The sequence below is a fragment of the Lampetra planeri genome, chromosome 24, assembly GCF_965212315.1.
Source record: "Lampetra planeri chromosome 24, kcLamPlan1.2.h2, whole genome shotgun sequence".
Lineage (NCBI taxonomy): Eukaryota > Metazoa > Chordata > Hyperoartia > Petromyzontiformes > Petromyzontidae > Lampetra > Lampetra planeri.
The window spans coordinates 12,346,072-12,370,844 of NC_136130.1; the positions used below are offsets into that span (position 1 = coordinate 12,346,072).

Here is a 24,773-nt window from a genome sequence, read left to right on the forward strand (position 1 = left end):
TAGAGAGGCCATGTATAAATGAGATGTGCAATGTCTCACCGAGTTACAAACACAGAATTTTCTAGACAATTTACAAAGCAATTTATTATCAGCAAACAGCCAATGTGTGTTCACTGCTTTGTAAAAAAATATATATACAGTACTTGAAACCACTTTTCAATGAAGCTGAAAAATCACAAAAATATAATATTCTTCCAAAATGTGCACGAGTACAAGTATGAATGTGATAAATGATACACATTACAAAACCATGCACTTTAAAGCACCTTCAAATGAACAAACACAATACGAGTTTTCGCGGTTGTGCTGCGGAGAGAAGCTCCAAGCAGGTGGAGCGGAACATCGGACATCGTGCCAAACACCGCATCACCCGGACCCGCAGCGGGGAGGCGGTGGGTCGCTCTCCAGGTCATGCTCCGTGCATCAGGGGCCCCCGTTCCTCAGACTGGAAAATTATAATTCTCATCTCATTTTTGTCAACAACAAAGACCACACAAGCCAATGTTTCCATTACCGAATATTGGGCAAATCGCCAAGGCAAATGTGAATAATAGTTTTTCATTGCAATATAATAACCCAGTGTTCATGTGAAGTCAACTCTTTAATAACTACCATTTAAAGAGATTATGGAAGAAATATCACCAATGTGCCCCCCTCTGTAAATGGCACTGAACTATTACAAATGAGATTCTTTGTAGTTGTTAACTCAATTTTAAGTTGTGAGCATCACAACTCTGCCTAAACTCAGGAACACAAGTAAGCAAGGGCTGCTGCGTCACTCGTAGCAGCACGTGCACGTGGGTGTGCACACACGTGGGCACGTGGGTGTGCACACACACGTGGGCACGTGGGCACGTACACACGTGCGTGGAGCGAGGCTCGGAGCTACCACTCGGCGTCGCCGGCCAGTTTGGAGAAGAAATAGTCCAGTCCATCGAGGTTCATGATGCCGTCCTTAAAATGGAACTTCCATTTGTTCTTGCTTCGATGGATCTGAAGTCAGCAGAGTAAAAAAAAATCAACTCATCTCCCGCTACAGTCTTAACTGCAGTCCATGAAGCCAAGAGCATTGCAGTTGATAAAGGACTCACGGATGTAAATTACAAAGCCAGGATTGCAAGGGCCCCAAAACGTCAATGACCAGCAACAAACAGCATCGTCAAAGTCATATTAGGTCGGAACGTAACACGGGTTTTCTATTTGGGCAGTCTTATTGTTACGAGAGCTGGAGAAGAGAGACAGCGATGGGAGGAGGGCATCCCAGACTGAGAGAGTGCGAGGGAAAAATCAGAGTGCCAAGTGGGGTGAGACCTGCAGTGCCATGGTGGTGGTTGTGGTGAATGCAGTGTCGCCATACCTTGTCGTACTGACACACCACCACGTTATCGACATCAAACATCTCGGACATGTCCTGCTCGCTCACATCGTCCCCGGAGTTGAGGGGGTCCTGCCGGGAGGAGTGGGCACAGGGGGAGACGGGGGGGGGGGGGTCACGAGCTGCGCTCGATGGGCAATGGCCTCGGGTCGTTGGTCGTGGACGCTCCAGTTGTGCTTCATCATTGCTCGACCTCGCGGTTTTATTTGTTTGGCTTTTGTCATTTTGGTGACCAAAACTACAAACACGATCCCGGTTGCTCGTGAGCTCACGTGGTTAAGCATAAACCTGAAACTTGAGGTGCTTTTGAATAACTTGACGACGGCCTAGTCTTTCACTTCCATCCTGACGTGACGTACTGGTCATTGTTCGATGCTTTGTCGTGGATTCGAGGCGTTCCGAGATGGCGACTGCTCACAGGCACGTGGACATTGGTTTTGCTGCTTTGCCCGTCATGGCCAAATCACCCGGAACCCACCCAATCCCGCGAGGCCTCAGAGGCCAACCCCCCCCCCCCCCCCCCCCCCCACTGTTGCTCTGCACTCCCCTCACAATCATCATCCCCGCACTGACCAGCACGGCGAAGTATGGTCAACTCCCAAACAGTCGATTGACAGAACGGCCGTACAAGTGCATATTGCTTCGTTACCCAGGTGTCCCTTTGAAGCAGGTTATCCTCGACGGCTCCCACCTGACTGAAAGGACGTGTGTGTGTGTACATGCTTACTGCGCAGTGAATATATTGGTAAGCCACTGCACTTGTACCAAAAGATGTGGTTCACTTGCACCGATGTGTATGGACACGTCATGCACGGTGCTAAGAATGTTGACAAGACAATGAGAAACAAGCAGACAGAATGTGCAGGTATTCCCACCTTCTAAAACCTCACCAGCGTGAAAGAGTAGGCCAAATACCCTCTAGCGGGACTCCCTGGAGCTGTACGTAGCGGAGGCCCTCCTGCTAGCGGCGGTGCGAGCAAGCAGTTGCAGGGCTGCACCTTTTTCCAAGCGGAATGTTCACACGGCGCGTGACAGAACCACGAACCGCATCGGCTACACGACGCCTCGAGGTCAAATACCTCCTCCACAACGAGCTCCTCTTCCAGGAACTTGGCGTCCATGTCGTCCACCCCGTCGCTGTCGTCGTCCTCGCCGCTCGTGGTGGTGGCGCTGCTCAGGTCGTGCCCCTCGGAGCTGTCTGCAGCGCCGTCGAGCTGCAGCAGGATGGGCAGCTCGTCCGCATCGTGCCGCGCCTCCTCGGAGCCGAAGCTGATGTCGCCGCAGGGTTTCAGGCCACAGACTTTTGGCTCCTCCTTGACATTGAGCACACCGTCAAAGTCAAAGTCCATCTGGTCCATCTGGAAGTCGCCTTGAGCGTGGTGCGACAGAGCCACCAGAGATTCCAGGCCGACTCCGGGGTGCGTAGTGAAGCTGTCGGGATCGATCAACTGCGGTGAGGTTTCGAATTGCAGGTCTTCCAGCAGGTTCTCCGCATCGCTGGAATGTAAAGTCAGCGTTGTTTTCAATGTCCCTCGAGTACAGGATCAAGACATAACAACAAATGATGTACGGCACATCACAAATCCGACCAGATATAGGCGAATCCAAAAGTTAGAGGAAATGTACATTTACACCATCAAGCACAAACACAGCACTGGGCGCCGGCAGCTACTTCATCAGGGTGGATACGTGACATAGTACTGCATTGTACATTACACCGTTCGTGCATTTCGTAACACTGCCTTGATAAGGGGAATGATAACTGCCATACTCCAAGATGGGCTGGAATGGAAATGTTTCTGCTGCGTGCGTGCCGGTTGATATTGGTGTGCCGGGACCATTGGAAGCGATACTTGCAAAGGTGTTTTCCCAACTCTCTCAATCCTTTCAATCCTTAGGCCTAAGGCGGATGGTGTGCGCTCTCCTACACAGGGAACACGTGGCTCTCTCTGCGAGCACAGCCAGAGGTGTGGGGGGGCATTTCAGCTTCAGCCCACCAGTTTAGCCAGGAGACGAGGGTGCAGAAAAACCAGGCACCGTTTGGAGGCTGCTTCTGGGGAATCTTTGACCTGCAAGACCGAGTTAATGGGAGGAACCTGGGCTGTATGTGATTTATCGTGAAATGTTAAAGAAGTTTAGCAAGAGTTTTCTCAGGGAATGTCCCACTAAAGTGGACATCGCAGAACTACTTCTGACTAACATGACGGTTTTCACATGTTTGAAACGAGTGTGTTGTAGTTTGCTCATCAATCCGATATTCTAAATGAACTCAACACTGCTGACATGCTTTATACTGTTCTACAGAACAAGCAGCAGCTTTGTCAGTCAACAGCTGCAGGGCACCTGTTGAGAAAATAGAGGCGATCGTCTCCCAGAGCAGCAGCAGCAGCGCTGCCGTCCGTGACATTGGAGAACGGCTCCCCCTCGCCCCACGGCTCCAGGCTGGGCTCAGACTCTTGTACTCTGGGCGCCACCTCTGACCCCACTCCTCCTGCTGCCGCCGCTGCTGCTGCTCCCTCCTGTGGTGGCGCGCTCCCGTCGAGCTCCAGCAGCAGCTGCGGCTCCAGCAGCGAGTCGAGGTAATCGGGATCCGACATCGCCGACACGTCCAGCGCTCCTCGTCCTTCCTGCGACGGAAACCAAACCACGGCGCCGGTGGCGTCTCTGTCCCCGCGCTGCCCCGGGGGTCGGAGACGTTCCAGACTCACGAGCTGCGGTGGGGACCCCTCTCCCCCCCCCCCATCTTACAGGGGCCAATGTCCGCTACGTTGGGACGTCATGCCGAGGGCGTGGCGAACTTCTTCAGAAACCGATCCAGTTCTGATTCAAGAACCGATTCGGTTACGATTTAGTTCCTGAGAAGACTTCCAACAAGTGGAGCGAAATGTCGCACATCACGCCGCATGACCCGAAAGAAAACACATCGGAGTAGGGGGCAATTCCATATTCTGTGACGTCAACAGTCGTCACGGCGCACTCTGGGCTGCGTGACATTGGACCTCTCTCCATCCCCACGCACGCCGCCGTTTAAATCGTCTCCACGAATTGCTGACGCCGTCCGATCCATGCTCGTGGCTTGCAGCTCCCGGGCGAGGCCCTGCGAGCCGCCGGCTTACCTTATGCGCGCTCACACAGCCGGTGACGGCCAGCTCCAGCTCCTCCAGCACGGCCAGTTGGCTGGCGCTCCTCTGCAGGGATGCCAGCTCGCGCTAGGGGGGCACGCACAGGCACGGCGAGACGCCGCTCGCGAAATTACACCGCTCGCGCTCAAGCCCTTTGTCAGGAGAGTTTGAGATGCATCCAGGAGCTACGGTGAGACGCTGCACTCAGCGCACCTGGCAGTTGGGTGGAACAGGAGGCTACGCGTGAGGCTCCAGCAAGTCTGAACATTTGTTTTTGTGCACACTCACGGGTCCGGTCCAACCCGAATGCGCGCAATGATGGTTACCCCCCCCCCCTCCCCCCCGCTAACAGGAAAATTGCGATCGTTGGATAATTCGCTGGAACGGGCGGCATCACTTTGTAGACGGTCACATGATTAAATCACTACCAATGTAGTCCTCGGTTTCGGGTCCAGGTTTAGATAAATTACATGTTATCATTTGTGCATGAACCAGGCCAGGTGGTCCAGCGGTAGGCAGGCACGGCTTGCACCAATCAGAAGGTTGAGTTCTAATCCTGGCTGGGGGAGGGTGGTGGGGGTTTGACTCAGACCCGTCACCTGACGAGTCAATAACTTGGATGGAGAAGTCGCCAGAGGCTGTTCCATGGATAGAAATCGCCCCCTCCAGGAATTATTTTAGAATAACCAGCACACAAGTAGGATCATGTAAATGGCACTGTAGGATAATCATTAAACTGTTCATGCATACAACACAAGTTTGAGGCTTTAACTCCAGATTTCCGCTCACAAGCGAGGAGTTTTCCTGTCCTCCCATCGACATTTCTGCTGGACTTCTACGTTCATAAGTGTCGTGTTCTCCTCCAGCCTTCAACTGGACCCACGCTGTCTTCTTGCAGCTATGGTTCCCAATTGTTTAAGTTTCCAAAAAGATTTGCAAAGTTAAACTGCAAGATAGAATAAGTGGAGAATCGTTATCCAGTCAAAAATGCAGCCGATGGCTCTTGATCTAAAATGCAGCGGTGTAAAGATTGTCACAAGGAGCACGAGTGTCCTGCAAGAGCCACACAAGAGGCTCCATAGAAATGTTATCAAGTCCAACATTAGTAGTATCTGAACCGGCGATTGTTAAATAAAAACCTTTATCCCAAGTCACTGGAGATGCTTGACCATTCGCCGTCGATGCTGATAAATGAACGCTCAACGAGGCAAATTCGGCATTCGTGAACTGGAAAAAGCATGGATGGTGTCGATTATGTCGTGAAACACCGGCGCGTGGAGGCTGCGGTGGTGCCGCGACTTCAGCGCCGCGTCACTCCACTCGGCGTGTGGCAGCAACCCACAACGCCTGGCACTGCTGCGGATCAGACATGGGGCTTTTTTTTTGTCCAAATCCGAATGAACGAGATGACCAACCCCTTTACGACAACACTTCACTCCATCTCACCTTGTCGATAGCAGATCGGTCCTCGGCGTGCCATCGCTGCTGGATCTTTTCCACCGGCTGCTGGAGATGTGCGGCGTCTTCAGCCGCTGGCGCCGCACGGTGGGGTGCGGCACGTAGGCCGGGTTCCCGGTCTAGCGGCGGAGGTTCCGTGGAATTGTCCTCCGCACGGTCCGGGGCCTGCGACGTGCGAGGCGCCGGCGCGTGGAGCGCCGTGCCGCCAGTGCTCGCAGGCAGGCCCAGCGCGGACCCAGCCGAGGAGATGGTGAGGTGGCCCAGCTGGATCACCTGCTGGTTGCGCCCATACATGGCGAGTCTGCCATCTGACTGGATGACAACCACCTTCTTGTAGTTGTGGTTTGGACCTGGCATCTGCTCTGTGGAGTCGAAAGAAAGGTTGTCCGTGTTACACACCTGGGTGGCAGGGTGGTACAGGGATCGGTCCACTTGTGCCTCACAGCAAGAAGAGCCTGGGTTCGATTCCCGACTCAAGCCCACGGAGAAGCACATCTCTTGAAGTCATGGAACAGGAAAATGAGCCACGCTCTGCCATTTTCGTGAAAACGCAGCATTCGTGCAGGGCCCGATTTGTGAAAGGGACTTGAGAAGTGTAAACCCACTCCGGCGATTCCTACCTGCATTGGGAGGCGCTGGTCTTGACATCGCAGTACGCACAGTGGTGCATGGCCAGGTCACGGTTGACTCTGCCTGTGGAACACAGCGCATGGAGTCAGCCCAGAAGCAACTTCGAGTCCAGCATTGCTGGCCAAACCTCCATTACGACCTCAGCTAGACTCACAGGAGCTCAGCTGCAACTCTTCAGAGCCCCAAATACAATACTAACCACAATCTAGGTAAGATGATCATTGAGGAATGCACGTAGAATATGTTTGTAGTGAACAGATGGTGTGTAGCTCACTACAACCTGCTAATAGCGCTAGTTTACAAACAATTTAAATGGCAATGGTCCCCATTGTAAGGGTTATGCCAACATCCCAAACAGATATTGCGACATATGTTTAGTAGGCTTGTACCAATTCCCTTCCCTCAAAATAAGGATACAAATTTGCTTTGACAACGCCTGTAAAGGCCTCAGCAACTCGCATCCCAACTAAACCATCCCAATGCCCTACTGCAGTCTATCCAAGGTGACCCCAGTGGCAGCTATCTCCATGTGGCATGTGGTGTATGCGGCACTGGCCTGCGAATGAGTGTTCGTCTAGCAGTCTGTGGTGATTCTTCGTTTGTATGGAAAATGAAGAGTATCTATGAGACTCCGTTGTAAGCGATTTAGCCAAATCAATTTCTTCGTCGGGGAGTTTGTGGATTGCAGACGCACCCACCCACCGCCTCCGCGTGTAGATTGTGGGCAGTGTCAACTTATGTGGTCCGTGGTTTAGAGTTCGTAGCTGCAGTCGCAGGTTCCGCGCCGCTTCTGCGCATCTCACCAAGCGCCATCGGAGTGGATGCGCCGCTAGAACCACGTGCCACTCACCGAGTTGGTCGTGTGCAGCTGGTGGAAGTTCCTGCCATTCTGGGCCACGATGTTTGCTGCAGCGCGAGCACGCAGCACACACACGCGCGCAAGTCGAGCACCCTGAGCACTGGTGGCTCACAAACTCCGTGCCTAGCTCTCTCAATGTTAACGGCTTTGAAATTGTTGCAGAGGACATTCATTAAACCACTTTTGCCTTTTAAAAGTAGTTTATTCTTTACAAACATCGCTAGGTACTATACAACTCCAAGAGGAATTCACGCATTGAAATGAGGTCATCTCAAGGTCAGACGGAGGACCCTGGGAGCCAAGTCCTGCAACTGGGCAGAGGAGTAACTCTGGTGATGGAGCTTGTGATGTACCAGACCAACATTGCCCCTGCTCAGGCCGAATTCTTCCTGGCCGGTTTGTGTTTGGCACAAACTGCAATCAACCGAGCTGGGATGTAAGGATTGCAATGTTCTATGCGTTTGAAAATGGTCAGGGCACCAGGTCTAATTAAATACTTCCACCAAGATAATATCTTATGATCATAGCATAATACAGTGCAATATAGAGTGTCATCTCATTTACCATACAATGTCTCATCTTAATGTCTCACATCGTAGACGTAACTTTGATGTGCACACAATGTGCTTGTAAACGAACATTATTCATACACCGCTGTACTCATTTAAAACATCCAATGGGTTCCAATGTGACGACAATGAGACCGAGGTTTCAATGTTACCATCTGGAGCGTTATCAAATATCCTGCGTTGATCTCAGACGAAGTACAAAATAATAATCGATACACATCTTGCCTATCGACATCTGGGGAGTTCAGCAGCATTGGTTCAAGCAAACCTGACTGCTGGCGAGACACCGATTGTCAAAACTAGCTCATGGGCAGCTTGTAGTATTTGTAACCAAATGTTTATGGAATTACACTCCCAGAATGCTTATAGTATTTGTAACCAATTGTTTATGGAATTACACTCTCAGAATGCCATGCGGCTGACGGAATGCATAAAAAACTTTTTTTGTTTTTTATATGACGGTGTATTGATCGTCTGCTATGTCTTTGGAGTGTCATCACTGGCAGAGAGAAGAGAAGCCCACTCCAAACCCCTCAACCCCCCCCCCCCCCACCTGTCCTGTCACCATATCTACAGCACCACTTTTAATAACACCCCACTCATTATTATCTCAACCACTACCATATGATGTACAATTATTGTTATTTTTGCCATCTACTGGAGACTAAATAAAGTTCCAAACAATACCGGAACAGACCTCGGTACAAATCAACTCCGCCGCCCAAACTCCGATGCCACTCCCCGGACTGTCTGGGCCCAACGCGGCAAGTGACCGCACCGCGTGGAGGGGAATGGAATCGGCTGGAAACGCGACGCGTGGGAGCAGCAGCCTCACTTGAACAGGGGATCTGCAGGAAGTGCACGTGAGCCTTGAGCAGGAGAAGTTGACTGTCGACGGGAAAGCTGCCAACTGCATTCGACTGCAGGAGCTTAAGCTCCCAGAGCTGTAAAGCAATAGTCACGCGCCAGGTTAACAACACACGTGACTGCATCCGTGGCGTGTCTGTAGGGGAGGAGACAAACGCACACGGGGCGTTCAGAGGCGATGCTGCTCTCTCGTAGGAGCACCGAGGGAGCTTTGCTAGAGTCCAGAGTGTAAATCAGAGATCCGAAACGATGTCGTGCAGCACACAGTGTCAAGTTTAACTCGAGCACGGAGACTTTCATAACCAATGTGAGATTCATTATTGATTTGTGGATCAGATTGCTATCATGGCGTTATAATTTATGCAAACCCACGAACCTTTAAGTATGACAAAGATGGCATCACACCCAACCCACTGAAGGCCCAAGGCTGGAGGAGATGTCATAATTGTGGCGGGCGCCTGACGATGCTGGTTTTGACTACCGGCAAAACGTCGCGACCCGCCTGTTCACCGTGTGGATCGCGTCACACCGGTGGTCGTGGTGCTGCTGAAGCCGTAATAGCGTGGCACGTGTGGCCCCGTGACACCTTTATTTATTGGGTGTGTCGGGTGGAGGAGGGTATATGACACATTTTACTTTAGCGATTTGACCCTAAAAATAAATTATTAAGTGTAAAGTTTGTTTCAGCACAGTTTGTCAACTGTACACAAGTACGGTATAGCCAAAGTCCGATGTTTATCTCGATGTATCCAAGACAAGCTTGGCGTGCCGTGGGTTTATCCAATACCCAACGCTGACACTGCCACACAGCCGCCGAGCACAGCGCTGCGACGTGTCCCGCCACGGCTGTTTCGGACGCAGGCCGACAGGAAACCAGCAGCACGCTGGGGACGCGCTCAGAGGAGCAGGAGACGTGCCTCGGGCTCCTTCAAGATCTTTCCTCTCAAGGCTTCTCCTGCTCATCCCGCGACAGAGAAGGGAGCTCCACTCGGCTTGCGGCAGCAGAACGGAGCGGTCCGTCTGCAGCCCCGTGGTCTGGCACACCCTCCGACTCCGCAGTGTCACAGTCGGTGATTTTAAGATCAGACTAAAGGCATTCATTTTCTCTTTTGGTTTACTTCGTTTCATTTTGTCTTTGACATCTGCGTTTTCCTCTTGGCTTTGTGATGAATATGGCGTGCGTGATGAATCTTGATGTGGGCAGGGCATGCTGCTAGGTGTGCGCGACCCTTTATAAGGCAAAGACCGATCTCCCGTATAGCCTGCATCAGACTGTTGGGGCGACTACTCATGCACCATTATTCAAAGTACTCGCATCACGATATTGTGGCAATGGGAGCAATTCGACTTACCTTTTTTAGATCTCTCAAGACAGTCTTTTCGACTCCTTCTTCCAAAAAAAACTCAATGGAGTTTTCAATCACATCCTCAATTATGGTCCTGTACAACCTCACCTGGATTCACCACAACACATTCAGCACGTTCATAGGCACAGAGTTAAATATCGGATCCAACGAGGATCGCCAACTGTTCCACTGCAGACCAAACCCAGACACATTCCTCGGCAAGTCGAGGCCAGGGGTCGGGCTCCAGAGCCGCATGCGGCTCTCTAAGAACTATACTCTTTGGTTTTTTCGGTAAAGTCACGTAGGTAAAAATAAAAGAAATTAAAACAACTAAATTCTCTAAGAACCGCTTCGTGACGGTAATTTATTCAGGACCGTCTCGTATTCACGTGACGTGCATTGCGGCTCTTGAAATTGAGAGTTGTTTTACGGAATTCGAAAAAATATATACATATTGCTATTTCGGTTGCCCACCCCTGATCTAGGTCTATCGAATAAAGTCCCAGCAGAATCCAACCAGCAGATCGCGGCAAATATCAATGCCTGCCACCTGACCACGGATCTCCCTTGTAAGATAGCCGGGAGGCTGGCGAAACGGGATCATCCGTGTAATGAATAAAATATTAACGAAACGACCGCAGATGCCAATTCCCAGACAGATGGCCCAGGGCGCGGTTTAAAGCCCCTTCTCTGGCGGGACATTTGGCACCGATTCGCCGCCGCAGCTGTGGGCTCGGGAAGGTCGCAGCGGGAAGTCGCCATGGCAGCCGTTACGATTACAGAGTTAAACCACGAAATGAGAGGCAGCGTTCAATGCATCGGCAGCACCGTAATGATGGTGATGAAAACAACTTTCACAGTTACCGTTGCAATTTAGCCACCTGTCAATAGGCGTCTCTAGCAAACCAATCACCACCAAAGCCGCTCGACCACCCACCGTGACGATAGGGATGGATGCTTTTACAAAACCTGCAATTAAAAGAAAAATCACAGAACCTAAAATATCAGTATAAAATCACAGCAAAATTGTTTTATGTTTTAGAAACCCAGCTATAATTTCCACGAATTGTTTTTGAAAGTAGACAATAGCCCACGGTCTCTACATGGCTCGCCATGAAGATAAACTGAACTCCGCGCTTCGTTTTCCTGGCCATCATCAGGAGGAAAGTCGACAATTAAACCAAGGTGGAGCATGGTTCTAATCATCTCGAGCACACGGAGTGATATTACGTTTTCGGTGCAAAAATAATAGAGCACAATCCAAGAAGTGGTGTTCGTGTTGGTCCGCCCTGCCCCCTCTGGGAGGAGAAGATGAACACCGTGCCACGTGCAGCGCGCAGCCCCCATCTGCCCGGGGATTTCAGGCCGAGTCTGAACTCGTGAATACGCAACACGTATTGTGAATCAGCCCAGCTGTAGCGAAACAACGAACTCTGCACGATCCGTGTTACACGAGCTCCCAGCGAGTGCGAAACCTGAGCGGAATGGGTAACGATGCCACCGGCTTGCCGCTGCCGTGCGCGTTCTGTTCGAGCTCTTGCCCTCACGGACGTTGTGTGGACGTTACCGTCCCGGCTCTCAGAGCCCCGAGCAGAGGCGCCTCGCTGCTCACGCGCCTCGCGACTCCCGCGCGGGGCTCGCGGCGAGCCGCCGGACAGAGCGGGGGGGGGGGACTGACCACGGGGTGGAACCGGACGGAGCCGTCCGCCATGCCGAGTGCTGTCCGCGTGCGGTGCGCTGTGGTTGACGCTCACGCAGCCAGAGAGGAAAGAGGCCTGGGTTCGTCTCCCTGCGTAGGTGTGGGCGGGTCCAGGTGTGATGGAGGAGGAGGTATGCAACGATATGGCGATGCTACGATATGGCGATATAAAGTCCACGACAATCGCTTCGTCCGGTTATTTTTTTAATGCTTGCTAATTATCATGGATTGAGTATATTTTGTCTTCATATTTTACGTCCGAAACATCCAAAATGAACAGACTCACAATCACATCTCTCGATAATAAACAGCTGCTACCCATGTGCTGTGCTGCATGCGATCCCGAGTGATTGGCGTGATGGTGATTACATGAAGTCATCACTTTCGCAGTTAGTTCATTTTATTTCATTATTTTGTGTAACTGAATGCACGTGCGTGCGTTACATGGCGTGTGTGTATGCCCAGGTGTAATATTCACTGCATAATTATAAGATTTACAATTTGTGTGTATGTGATATCACGTGTTTCCTGTGTGTCAAGTGTACATGTGTGAGAGTGGTGGCGCAGTGGTTAGCGCATTTTGCTACGAATCCTTAAATGAGTACCTGGTGAGATGTGTAAAACATCGCCACTGGTGAGACAAAGGCGACCGGGCGTTGTGTTTGCCACCCACCCCTTCGTGTGCCGTGCCGGGCTCCATAGGTGCTCGCTAACAGCACTTGCCCCAAAAGTCTGGGGATCTTTGTCTGTGTAAACGTGTCATTACGTGTTTGCTATGCATGTGTCAATTGATACTCCGGACACTGAGACACGAGATTATCCATCCCAAGGAGTAATCCACGTGGCATATTGTTCACTCAACACGAGCCTGCCAGACGACGGCGAGTCATTGCAACTTTGTATTCAGCACCGCTCATAGCGCAGATGCTGTCAGTTACAACACACGTCATGAGATCATGAGATGGAATCTAACAACTCTGACACGCCGTGCAATTCGTGCAATTACTCGTTGCGCAGATTTCAGTGGATGAAAAGGTGGTCACGCTTCCGATACGTCTGGCCATCGTGGACGAGTCGGCCAGAAATCCTCTCCGTGGTTCGCTCGAGAAAGCTCCCCCAGTGGAGGAGGTGTGGCTGATGGAATGAGTTGGGCCCCATCACCACTCCGCGCCTGTGCTGCTGCAGGCCACGTGCCGCGACTCGCACCGCAGCAGCAGCAGTGATCCCGCACGTGGTGGCACTCATTAGTCGTTGTACGCATCAATACAAAACATTCATCGCATCTATTCGGTAGGCTTCCAATCGGCGTATGGAAGCACGAGATCGCGCATTGTGATTTCCGATTACCCCGCACGCAGCAATCGCTCGCTGTCGATGATTAGTGACCACGTGAGCCTGGTGGCAAATTAACCACAGCGGACGAATCACAAATCGCCTTGTACGTGATGGGTTTCAGAAACAGGTTAATCGGCCGCGTGCGTGTGATGGGGTAAAGTGTGGGTACTCCCAGCTCTTCTTCTAATACGTGTGACCGGCATGGATGAGTAGGCCACATACACTCTGGCAGAGCTGTGCAGAGCAAGCTGCTCCTCGTGCAGGCCCTTCCGCCAGCACGTGCAGGGACGCGCCTTTACCTTCACAGAGATTTGATTGCAGCAACTCCTCGTGGTGCCAGTGGGGATTCAACATGCAACTCAACACGCTCGTCAGCACCGCGTGGCCTTGAAATGACAATCACATAATAGGCGACGTTTCGGGCTACGGCCCTTCGACACAGCACATGGAAGGGGAAAAATAAAAGAATACAAATAAAACATAATAAAATACAATTCTCACGACGTGTCGGCCACAACGCAAGCAGCCGTCCTCAGGTGAAGAACAGGGCTGTCGGAAAGACAGCGTCCGAAACGTCGTGAGAATTTTTTTTTATTGTTTTATTTTATTATTTTATTATTTCCCTTCTACGTGACTTTACCGAAAGAACCAAGAAGATGAATCCCTGCAGTCACGAAAGCTTTAAATCGAAATTGGTCAGTGGGAGTTGGTTGAGACAGAAAACGTGAAAATGTATGTGTGCATGTTGAACTTCTTTCGCGCCGTACGTAGCCAACCGTGCTAATCGGAGGTGGACGTTGTTGCACTGCCCTCTGCCGTGCAGGTCATCGTCCTGCAGCGCCCGTGGCGTCCCCCAGCACCCGAAGTCCACGTGCGCTGGTGGCCCATCTCACCACCACAGAAGGGGAGCGCCATGAGCACGGCCACGTCATGCCGCTCACGCAGTGCCCGAGCCGCGTGCACCACTCGGGCGCTGCGGCTCCGAGCCGCTGCGGCGGCGCCTCTCTCCACGCAGCGCTGCGGTGGCCGCTCTCAAGCTGCTTGCTGTGGCGACGATCGCGATGTCCATCTCCTTCCCATCTCACTCGTGTGCATGTCTGCATCATTGTCTCTCGATGACCTCTCATCTCACTAATCGCGATCTCTGCGTGGCGCATAGAGGGCGACCGACTCGCAACTGGAAGGTTGTGAGTTCCAATCCTGGTACGACTGGTGGTTAACTCAGCCCATCATCAATACGATGTGGTAAAAAATTAACCCGTAAAAACAACGTTTTTCACTATAAATCCTTTATATGCGTGGCGGCTAGAGTCCTCTCGTCCTCTGGCTTGAGATGGCTGCCACCTATGGGTCAGATGATTGTCTGCCACCATTAAGCAATTGGTAAATAAATATTTAAATATTTTTTCCCTAAACAGTGTAAAATTTTTGAAAAAAATTTTCACGGAAATTAATTGTCACGCACAACGAGTCTGTGTGCAAAATGTCGATTTGATCACGGGAAGTGGGTTAAAAAACGACCGAAAGATTTGCACGGTCGTAAGCAAGCAAGCAAGTGAACTTAATATAAAGGATTTTAAAAAAGGGTACCACATTGGGGGGCGTGTAATAATGAATACAACGATCACACGTTTAGTTTTAGTCTTATAAACTGTGATCAGCGTCTGTGAGCAAGCAAATATGTTATTTAAACAGTTTCTGAGCACAGCTCAAAACGTTAAGCGGACAGCGACAAGCAGCACTGTTAAAGTTGCAACAGACGAGACGATGGGGGGGAGGGGGACTCCACAGTGGAGCTATGCGAGAGAAGAAGCATAAAGGCAGAGAACGAAGCGTTGTGAGCTGCAGTGTGGTGAGTGGGTGGATGGTGAGTGGGTGGATGGGTGAGTGAGTGGGTGAGTGAGTGGATGGGTGAGTAAGTGGGTGAGTGAGTGGATGAGATTGTGCTGTTGTGAGCTGCAGTGTGGTGAGTGGGTGGATGGGTGAGTGGGTGAGTGAGTAAGTGGGTGGATGAGTGAGTGGGTGTGTGAGTGGGTGGGTGGGTGTGTGAGTGGGTGAGTAAGTGGATGAGATTGTGCTGTTGTGAGCTGCAGTGTGGTGAGTGAGTGGGTGGGTGAGTGGGTGGGTGAGTGTGTGAGTGGGTGGGTGAGTAAGTGGGTGGATTAGTGAGTGGGTGAGTGGATGAGATTGTGCTGTTGTGAGCTGCAGTGTGATGGTGGTGGTGGTGAGGCACAGCGTGGAGCCTCTTTGAACTCCTTCGCAAGGCAGACGAGGAGCTCTCGCGCCTGGGCTCCAACGGGGACAGGGAATCGACAGCACGGGCGACTGGTGGAGGTCATCCCAGACGGGGCGGGCAGCCGCTGACGATGAGCGACCTCCCATTGGCCGAGTAGATGCCCAGAGAGCACAAACCATGAGGATACAATTCGTAAGTCCAGGCGGCAGCAGCAGCAACATTGTATCCACCAAGATTAGACTCGGTGGTGATTGCAATGGCAGTCGCCGTGTTCTGTCTGTGTTTATTTGCAATGTAAACAAAGCCAAGGAGCGACTCGACTCATAGAGTCCATGTAGCAACACGTGTCTTTATTGACTGGGTTAGTGCGCGGTTAATACGGAGAGACGGGACGTGAAGCGCTGACTTGGTCCGAGTCGCAGCTGGATGCAAGCACGGGGGCTGCCACCTGTCCCGCTCTGACCCGGACGCTCTGGGATTCGGCATCTGTGGACCTGGTACCGGTCTCGGTGCAACTCTCTTCCAGGAGACCGCTCGGCGTTGACAGACCCAGGCTGGCCGAGGAATCTGTCCGGGTTTAGTCGACAGTGGAAACGCGGCCGCCCGGATGAGCAGGCCCATTGGGAGCAAGGCCAGCTGTGCTTATATCCGAAGTATTTGCTTATTTTAGAAGTTGTGTTAACTTCCCTCCACGAGTGTCCTGTAAGCATGCGTTGCTGATGTTGTAACTGTGGCTCCTGCAACGTGTGCTTGTATCCAGCTTCCACTGTGTCAGAGCCACGAGAATAACAACAGGAGAGCTTCTCCAAGCGAACCGCAACGACTTGCAGAATCGCCACGATTGTTACAATGAATCGATTATTGTTGAGTAAGCACGCGATTAGATGCGAGTATGGTGAGCACTGAGAGTCAACATTCATCCACCAATGGATGGATGCACGGAGTGGGGGGGAAGCTCGCGAGACGCGTTCCGGGGACACGCGAACGCCTGCGTGGTGCCGTGTGGTGAAAGGCAGCCGTGAGCCACAGTCGTGAAGAGCCACGGCTGTGAGTCACAGTCATGAGCCACAGTTGTGAGCCACAATTGTGAAGAGCCACAGTCGTGAGCCACAGTCGTGAGCCACAGCTGTGAGTCTCAGTCGTGAGTCACAGTTGCGAAGCGTCATCGAGAGCGCTCTCACTGTGACACTTAATCTTGTGCTGCTGAGAAACGCTCGCAGCGCAAATGAACGATGGCGAGGCAGACGCGCGGCCTTCTCCTCTGTGGGACGTTGGACTCTGATATCGAGGCCTGCAACCATTTACCCCGTTCACCACCAGAACCACCACCACAACCACCACCACGACCACCACCACAACAGCGACTCCGCGGATTGTCTCCAGGCCACTTTCAGCAGCAAGCCATGCTGGGGAAATGAGAAGGGGTCACGTGGGTGGTCAGTGCACGGGTCATTGACTTTGTTAATTCACTGCTACTCCTGCATTGCTCGCCTGCAGGATGGCGCGTCAGTAACTCGCGCCACGGCTCTCAGGAGGCGCTATCTCCCTCTCTCTCTCCAGGGCAGCTGTTTGTGAAGCCATCATTTCATGTCAACGATCGGTTGGTACATGGGCTTGACGATGATGTGGAGGTGGAGGGCGTTATCCACGAGGTACTCTGAGGAGCGCTTCACGATGTCTGCATCCTTTAAGAAGTTCCCCATCTCATCCGTGCTCTGATAGAAATTCGAAATCTGCCTCACGATCATCCGGCCTTGCCTCTTGCTCCCGATCAGAACCGTCTTTTGGTACTTGACGCCCGCCCCTCCGATGGTTGGCGAGGCGGGGATGATGTGGAGCCTGGGGCTGAGGTCTGCGTGCCCGCCGCTGCTCTGAGAGCCTCGGTACCCCTGCTGCTGCTGCTGCATCACGCCCTGCTCGAGCTTCAGCTTCCTTGGTGAAAACACGACGTTCCACGAAATCTTTTTGCCGTAGTCAAAGTTGCTGGGGCTGGTTTGCGTCTGGAAAACGATGCTCCGATCGTCCCGAGCGGGGTTCTGAATGGCCCAAAGGGTGCCCCAGGGCGGCGAGAGATAGTTGCGCGGAATGAACATGGCCTTCTTCACATCGAAATATTTGGCAAACTGAACGGGAGATACGGAGTGGAATTGAAACGACTGGTCGAGCAGGTGATTGATGGAATATTCGTACTTCTTCAAAACCGGAGACTCTGTCTTCAGCTGCAGGATTTGCAGCGGGGTCATCATCGGGAAGCGAATGGACTTGAGGAGGGCTTCAGCAGTGGAACTGTTTGGCTGGTTTCTCTCGATCCACTGCGCCACGGCACTGAAGAGGGAGAGTTCATTGTCGAGCACCAGATCCGATCGCTGAAGCAAGCCGTGAAGGTGTTCGCCAGACATCGCAGCCCACTCCGGGGAGCTGACGACTGAGGACAGGTTCCAAGCGATGAACTGGTTGAACTTTGCCACGAGGCTCTGATCTCCGACCTTCCCCGCGAACTCGTACCAGGCCACAACAGGACTCTGACACAGGTTCTCCGTCATGAACTTTGACAAGCCGAGTCGCAGAGAATCCACTTTGAACTCTAATGCCAACATGCACAGAGGGATCACTTGCTCAACGTTGACTACAATTTTCCCAGTGTATAAATACCTGCAACAACACAAACAAGCAAATCGATATTGACACGTGTATTTAGCTAGAGTAGCATTTAAAGATGAGCAATATTCATTCAACGTAAAAGTGGAACGTGTACACTGCTTGAATGTGATTTATGTGAATTATCAACCAAGAGGTGTCTCTGTTGAAATGATCAGGGGGCAGCATTCATCGACTGGCGACTCGCCTTGCCGAGCCGTGAGCAACGCGTGTTGCGCTGGCTCCACAGCAAGACATCTGAATCTGGCTCGGGGGGGGGGGGGCTGCGCCACCGACGCGTACCGTAGGAAGGCGCTGAACACGCTGGCGCAGTCGGGGCTGAGCGTGAGGTGCAGGAGGCCGCTGCTGCTGCTGCCATTGGCGAGGAGCGCGGAGAATGCGCGGCTGCGCATCGCGAGCAGCACGCGGTGGGCGGGGTAGCGGCGTGGAGGCGCGCCGCCCCCCGCGGTCAGCACCCGCAGCTCCGTGTCGCTCGAGTTCGCGTCCTCCACCAGCAGCGAGAGCTCCTCCAGCAGCTGCGGCGCCTGGTTGATTGCCCCTGGCGTCGGTAGGGGCGGCGACACCAGCACGCGCCCTTCCGTGTTATTCACGATACAGGCAACGCCGTTTAACCCGAGGCCAGCCTCACTTGAGTCTCACGACTCGCTTGTCAGGAGGGTCCTGCGTTGGGACATTTTGGTAAACACCGTGACGAGTGCGAAAGCAGCGACCTCTCATCCACAGTGGATAAGAAGCCGTTCGCGTCGACCAACATCTCGTGACGAAGAGCCATCGTCACGTTCCCCGCTGTAGACCTCACCCGGACATAATTCTCAGTCAGCCTCGGTCTATCAGCGCGGCGCGCTGTTCATAAAGTCCAACACAACACCGGTACCAGATCTCGGCACAAACCAATTCCTGCTACTCGAACACAGTTTTTCGCCGATGTCGCCATGTGTAATCCCAATCGAGTCATCTTCTCGTATGGCGGAATGTAACATTTCAACAAACAATTGGGTATTTAGCTCCAGTTTATCAATCACCCCTAGCTTCACACAATTAAGTACCCATCCACCAGCAAGACGCAACACAGCCATGCCGGACGGCACGTCCAGTGGTTACCTGCGCTGGCGAGGTCGAGCACGCCACTCGTGCACACAGAGAGCAGCAGCAGCAGCAGAGGCGCGAGGCCCCGTGGCGGCCGTGCGAGCATCATCATCGCGGCTCCTCCTCGTGCGCCCTCTGAAGCTGCTGCGGCTCCGTCTCCCTCGCGGACGTCTTCACCGCACGCCACTTCAGCGCCCACAAAGGCCTCTTTAGCCACACACAGCAGCGGGCGGTGAATGGGCGTATAATGAGGACCCGTTGGAAATGTGCGGAAGTCCGAACACGAATTCGCTATGGGGATATCATGAACAAAGGTGTCTTTCAAGAATGCGAATCGGTTGAGCACCTCTGAGTCCGTGAGCACATTTCGCAGGGAGTTGTTGCTTCACCAGGACGGCGCCGTTGTTTGGTTCGTGAACAGAGGAACCTCCGAGGACTTCTGTGAGCCACCCCGCCACATCTCGAGTTGTGTTGACCCTCGCTGTTGCCATCACAACTGCTGCTCACTATATTGAGGTGGATAATTTATGCAAATCACATCGACAGAAATCAAACGCTTGGCTCGTGGAACAACCACGTGCTTCTGAGAGCATCGGCTGCGTAACAAACGCAGCTGCCGCGTTACACAACCACTCCATACACAACCACACCGCACACACAACCACACCACACACAACCACACCGCATACACAGCCACATCACACACAACCACACCGCACACAGCCACACTGCACACACAACCACACCACACACAACCACACCGCACACAACCACACCGCACACACAACCACACCACACACACAAGCACACCGCACACACAACCACACCGCACACAGCCACACCGCACACACAACCACACCGCACACAGCCACACCACACACACAACCACACCACACACAACCACACCGCACACACAACCACACCGCACACACAACCACACCACACACACAAGCACACCGCACACACAACCACACCGCACACAGCCACACCGCACACACAACCACACCACACACAACCACACCGCACACAACCACACCGCACACAACCACACCACACACAACCACACCACACACAACCACACCGCACACACAACCACACCACACACACAACCACACCACACACACAAGCACACCGCACACACAACCACACCGCACACAGCCACACCGCACACACAACCACACCACACACAACCACACCGCACACAACCACACCGCACACAACCACACCGCACACAACCACACCACACACAACCACACCGCACACAGCCACACCGCACACACAACCACACCACACACACAAGCACACCGCACACACAACCACACCACACACAACCACACCGCACACAGCCACACCGCACGTGGATCCAAGTACAGCGCTGAAAGGCGGCATCATCTCGCGACCCCGACAGACCCAGCGGGCGAGCTTATTGAGTCGAGATCCGAGGAGGAGTTTGGTCTCCAGCCCGCACTGGGGGACAGGGCCAGGGAGTCACCAGCAGCTGCCGAGTTCCAGCTTGTGGAGGAGGAGGAAGCAGCAGAACGTGCAAGTGACAGTCCGAGCATCCTGCGCTGGGAGGCTCGCTGCAACCCCTGGGAAGAGGCGGGTTCGTGACACCAGACGGAGTTCAGGGAATGTCCCCGAAGCAGCGCGGTCTCTTGAATGCAATAGGTCTGCAAGGATTTGTTTAATTTAATGCCTCGATTCCAATTGATATTAAACGCAGTGATAAAATTACATGGCGTTGTCGGCAAGTGTAATTGAGGAAAGGTACATTTAAAAGCTTGTTTTGGTTGTTCGTGCATTGACATATTCGTGTTCTCTGGCAAGCTGCACACACGAGCAAGGCGCAGCCTCGACACGGCCGCTGCGACTCACAGCCAGAGGGCGTCGCGGTCATCCCCGACGCAGCGGCACGAGGAGCTCGCGCTCGTGAACAAATCGACACTTGGCATTTCGCATTTTTATTTTCAAAACAATATAGTAAACACATGACAATAAGTGACAATGAAAACTATCGTGTATTTGCGTCCACATTGAGTATAAAGTCCACTTTACAAGTCAATCCTGTGACGTGTCCCTCTTCCTGTTGATTGTAAGAAGCCGGGAGAGGTCAGCTCTGTGGCGCGGCCGCGAACCTCGAGGGGGGGGCACGCGGTAGCGCTGTATTGCTTTTGTGGGGGCACCTCCACTCACGGGTTCAATCACAAAGACCCCCCCCCCCCACATTGCTATTGATTGCCATTAAAAGACATTCGCGAATACACTCGTGTATGTAATTTACAAAACCTTGTTCATAAAAAAAAAGACTTCGAGTCCAAATCGCCGGCTCGTCCCAGCGGGGGCGGCCGCGGCCCCCACGAGCCCCACGGGCACCCACGGCGTGGCCTCGGCGGAATCGCGCCACACAGATGGATTTAACGATTATGTTCCTTGACTCACGGTGTCTGCGACAGCAGAAACATCGTCGAATATCCGCCGCGCGTTACAGAGAACAGATTATTCACCGTTGATGCGAATCGCGAGAGAAAAACGTGAACCAATTGTAGCGAGGCCGCATATCAGCGGCAATAGGAAGAGAGACGCTTCAACTCAGTCGCGACCTCTCACCACAACCCCCGGAGCGGGCAGGGGCCTGGGTCATTGCTGGAGGGGGGGCCGACACGGGGAGTCTGACCGCCCAACATCGCACGCCTCCCCCTGGGCACGTCGCCAACGCGGCCGTCATCCCCTCGGGCACATTCACGGGCAACCGTTGCCGGCAACACGTTGCCCGTGAGCGACTGCGGCAATTTGGCAGGCAACAGAACGGAGTGACAGAGTCCTCTTCAAAGTCAATAACTGCCGCCTGTACGCGCGTGTGCTTAGCAATGCAGGGATTACATTGTACAGGCCGTCAAACCATTCGTGGTTGATGTGAATCTTGTTCAATGGACCAGAGGCCCATCATGGCCCAGTGTGGCCCTTCACACCACCACGCCATCACACCACCACTACCCACACGGGTTTATTCAGAACGCGTTGTTCTTGTTGACCACGGGAAATGCTGCGCGAGTTGTTTTGCCCTCAAATTGCCGCAGTGGATCGCAGCCTCCCAGGGCGACAGCCGCGCTGCGAGCTGCATTCAGTTTATCTCAGTGATGTACTCATCACATACATGCATGGGTGTACTTTGACCATTCAAGTACGACTCAACAGCTAAAGAATAAAAACTAATTCAGATCTCGTAAAGACTCTGAACTAATTACGGCGACTCTGTTCCTACTCCTTCTGTACTCCCTGTGCGGCAGCGGCAGCGACAAGAATGGAATTGGATGCAGAGCGGCGTCCCGGGCCTCGGTACCCTGGCACGCTCAGGGTAGGGGCTCAGAGGGGGCGGTGAAGGGTGAACGCGGGGCTCCGAGTGGGGGTCAGGGTCGCGGGAGCAGGGTGAGTGTGGGGTGGAGGGCAATCAGAGGGCGTGGAGGGTAAGGGGTTGGCTACGTACGCTTCAACGTACACACGCGCGTACCGTAGGCTGGAATGCGAAGGGTCAAGACATTGGTGAGGGTAACAGGTTAATTCGCCGAGGAGAGGATTGGTTGCCGCACCGGGTAGAGAGTCAATGGCAACGGGATGACGCCTCTGAGCCGCTTGCTCTGCTGTGGATCTCCATCGACCCAGTGCCCACAAGCATTCCTGAAGCTGCAGACGTCTCAGTGCCAGTGCAGGCTGTGCCACGTCAGTAGATAGACAATGATATATTGGGGGTATTTTGGGGGCAATTGTCAACGGTGGTTGTCCGTGACAGCGCGTATACTGTGAGCAGCGATGCCGGAGCCGTATCCAGCCAATGACAAGAGAGTGGGCTGAAAGGTGATTGATGGAGCAATGATCGGTCCACTGGGCACAGAACGTCATGCGGCCTCCAAGATCCGATTGGAATTTCCCAACAAGCCACCCACGAGAGGGAGCGTGGTGAGTGCCGGGCATTATGGCCCCAGTGTATCGTGACCTTGACCGGGGTAGGTGATGCCGTCAACGTGGAGACGTCGCTAATGCTGCACCGCCTACTCGCTCCTGAAATAAATTAAACACAAAAAATAAATACAATAAATTAAATACAAAGGAATACTGAAATAATCAGAAAAACTTATAGCAGGAAATGTCAGCTCCAAGAGAAGAAGTTCAAATAATATAAATGTCCAGGCCACGCCTCGCATGACAGCCAAGCTTATATAAAGTGTGCGCTTGCACTTTTATACAAGACGCGTGTGTGTGGCAGCTTCTGATCCACCAAGAATGACCAAATGTTGACGAATGTGGCCACACTGTAAGCACAGTGATACGTGAATGGGCAAATGAAATTGGTTGCTGGACCACGGAGCTTGAGAGCATAGAAGTTAGAGGGGGTGCCAACTGTCCACTTTAGACCAAACTGGGGCGTATCCCTCAGCCAACCTTGGTCTATCACAACCCGAGTTCACTGCGACACAGTTCAACACACAACACCGGTACCAGATCTGGGTACAGATTCCTGTCACCCGAACGCCGGTGGTGCCAATTCCCGATCAGTCTCGGGTCAAACCCAGAGGGACCGGGAATTAGCAGCATCTGTGAAATGAACCCTGCCTCAAAACGTCGAGTTCGGCACGAGCTGGGTCACGTGGAGATGTTCATGCTGCCTTGATGCCGACCTCAAAGTCGAGACTTTCTCTCGAAAACGCGGACGGGAGGAACCCCAAACGCGCGAGAGTTTCGCCAACTGCGCTTTTATTTCTCCGGACTCTTGGAGCAACCCTCGAGCTCACGTGCACCACACACCACCGCCATCCTGGTGGGCCGTGGGCAGGGCGCGCTCCCGTGCCAGACGCCACTTCGCGTTGCGCAGAGCGGTCACATCCCGGTTCAGGCATGGCGCGGACTCGCTCCGCACAGATCACGGACTAACACCGCCTGGAATCGAACTAACGTCTCCGCGGTGCTGCTGGCTCCGTGCTGGCTCCCTGCTGGCTCCGTGCTGGCTCCGTGCTGGCTCCGTGCTCTCCCGCCGAGCCACCGCACATTCTTGCGTTGTCAATACCCTGTGCTTTGTTTCCCCTTACAGTCGAGACTTTCCGTGTCAGTGAACACATGGAGATGTCGGGGAAGCCATCGAATCATTCATTTACACGGTCGCACAGGGATGGCACCGACTGCGTCCTATCTGAAATCACGCCGAGTCGCGAGTGTCGCGAGTATTGGCTGCGAACCAAACGTCGTTTACCAACAACGGATCAGACATTGCATGCGGGGTTAGTGAAACCCACAACGTCTCTGCAGGAATAAAAATCGCCGTAAAATGTGTGAAAAGTGAAGAAGACTACGTGGGGTTTCTCGCCTGACGCCGCCGTCGTGGCTAATCGTCCTGCACACTCGACATTGGTGAACCCCAGCACAGACGTGAAGTCGGCGGGCATCACGCGGGGTGAATGCATCACGTGGGGTGAACGCATCACGTGCCGTGAGAGCGTGGGGTGGTGGAGCGCCGTGACGGACTGGATTGCTGAGAGCCTCC

The 24,773-nt window shown here is 53.0% G+C and overlaps 2 protein-coding genes across 3 annotated transcripts; both read right to left on the reverse strand.

The window, feature by feature from the left end:
• Positions 1 to 66: 66 nt before the first annotated feature.
• LOC144726816 (TFIIA-alpha and beta-like factor) lies at positions 67 to 12,271 on the reverse strand. 2 transcript variants are annotated; one of them, XM_078605751.1, is made up of 11 exons: positions 11,905 to 12,271; positions 10,233 to 10,334; positions 8,849 to 8,957; positions 7,436 to 7,491; positions 6,576 to 6,648; positions 5,944 to 6,317; positions 4,492 to 4,584; positions 3,719 to 4,002; positions 2,455 to 2,872; positions 1,358 to 1,447; positions 67 to 993 (listed from the first exon to the last, which is right to left on the reverse strand). In XM_078605751.1, the coding sequence occupies exons 1-11, from the start codon at positions 11,935 to 11,937 to the stop codon at positions 886 to 888; spliced, it is 1,740 nt and encodes a 579-aa protein (XP_078461877.1). In that variant the 5' UTR covers positions 11,938 to 12,271; the 3' UTR covers positions 67 to 885. The 2 variants fall into 2 exon arrangements, with proteins under 2 accessions (XP_078461877.1, XP_078461876.1); XM_078605750.1 differs by lacking the exon at positions 11,905 to 12,271 and adding an exon at positions 11,457 to 11,607.
• Positions 12,272 to 16,841: 4,570 nt separating this feature from the next.
• On the reverse strand, positions 16,842 to 19,349 carry LOC144726857 (BTB/POZ domain-containing protein 17-like). The gene is made up of 3 exons (XM_078605811.1): positions 19,256 to 19,349; positions 18,437 to 18,728; positions 16,842 to 18,148 (listed from the first exon to the last, which is right to left on the reverse strand). Exons 1-3 carry the CDS (start codon positions 19,347 to 19,349, stop codon positions 17,077 to 17,079), a joined length of 1,458 nt encoding a protein of 485 aa, XP_078461937.1. The 3' UTR covers positions 16,842 to 17,076.
• Positions 19,350 to 24,773: the final 5,424 nt, after the last annotated feature.

Bases quoted from the DNA above. Each gene is read 5' to 3' on its own strand.
- LOC144726816 (XM_078605750.1), bottom strand. From the start codon at position 11,573: ATGGGGGCTGCGCGCTGCACGTGGCACGGTGTTCATCTTCTCCTCCCA. The intron at 10,335-11,456 runs GTAATATCACTC...TGGTGAATCCAG, and splicing joins ATTATTTTTGCACCGAAAAC to GTGAGGTTGTACAGGACCAT. The intron at 4,585-5,943 runs GTGAGATGGAGT...GTGCCCCCCTAG, and splicing joins ACCGATCTGCTATCGACAAG to CGCGAGCTGGCATCCCTGCA.
- LOC144726857 (XM_078605811.1), bottom strand. From the start codon at position 19,349: ATGATGCTCGCACGGCCGCCACGGGGCCTCGCGCCTCTGCTGCTGCTG. The intron at 18,729-19,255 runs GTAACCACTGGA...ATAACACGGAAG, and splicing joins GCTCGACCTCGCCAGCGCAG to GGCGCGTGCTGGTGTCGCCG. The intron at 18,149-18,436 runs GTACGCGTCGGT...GTGTTGTTGCAG, and splicing joins GTGTTCAGCGCCTTCCTACG to GTATTTATACACTGGGAAAA.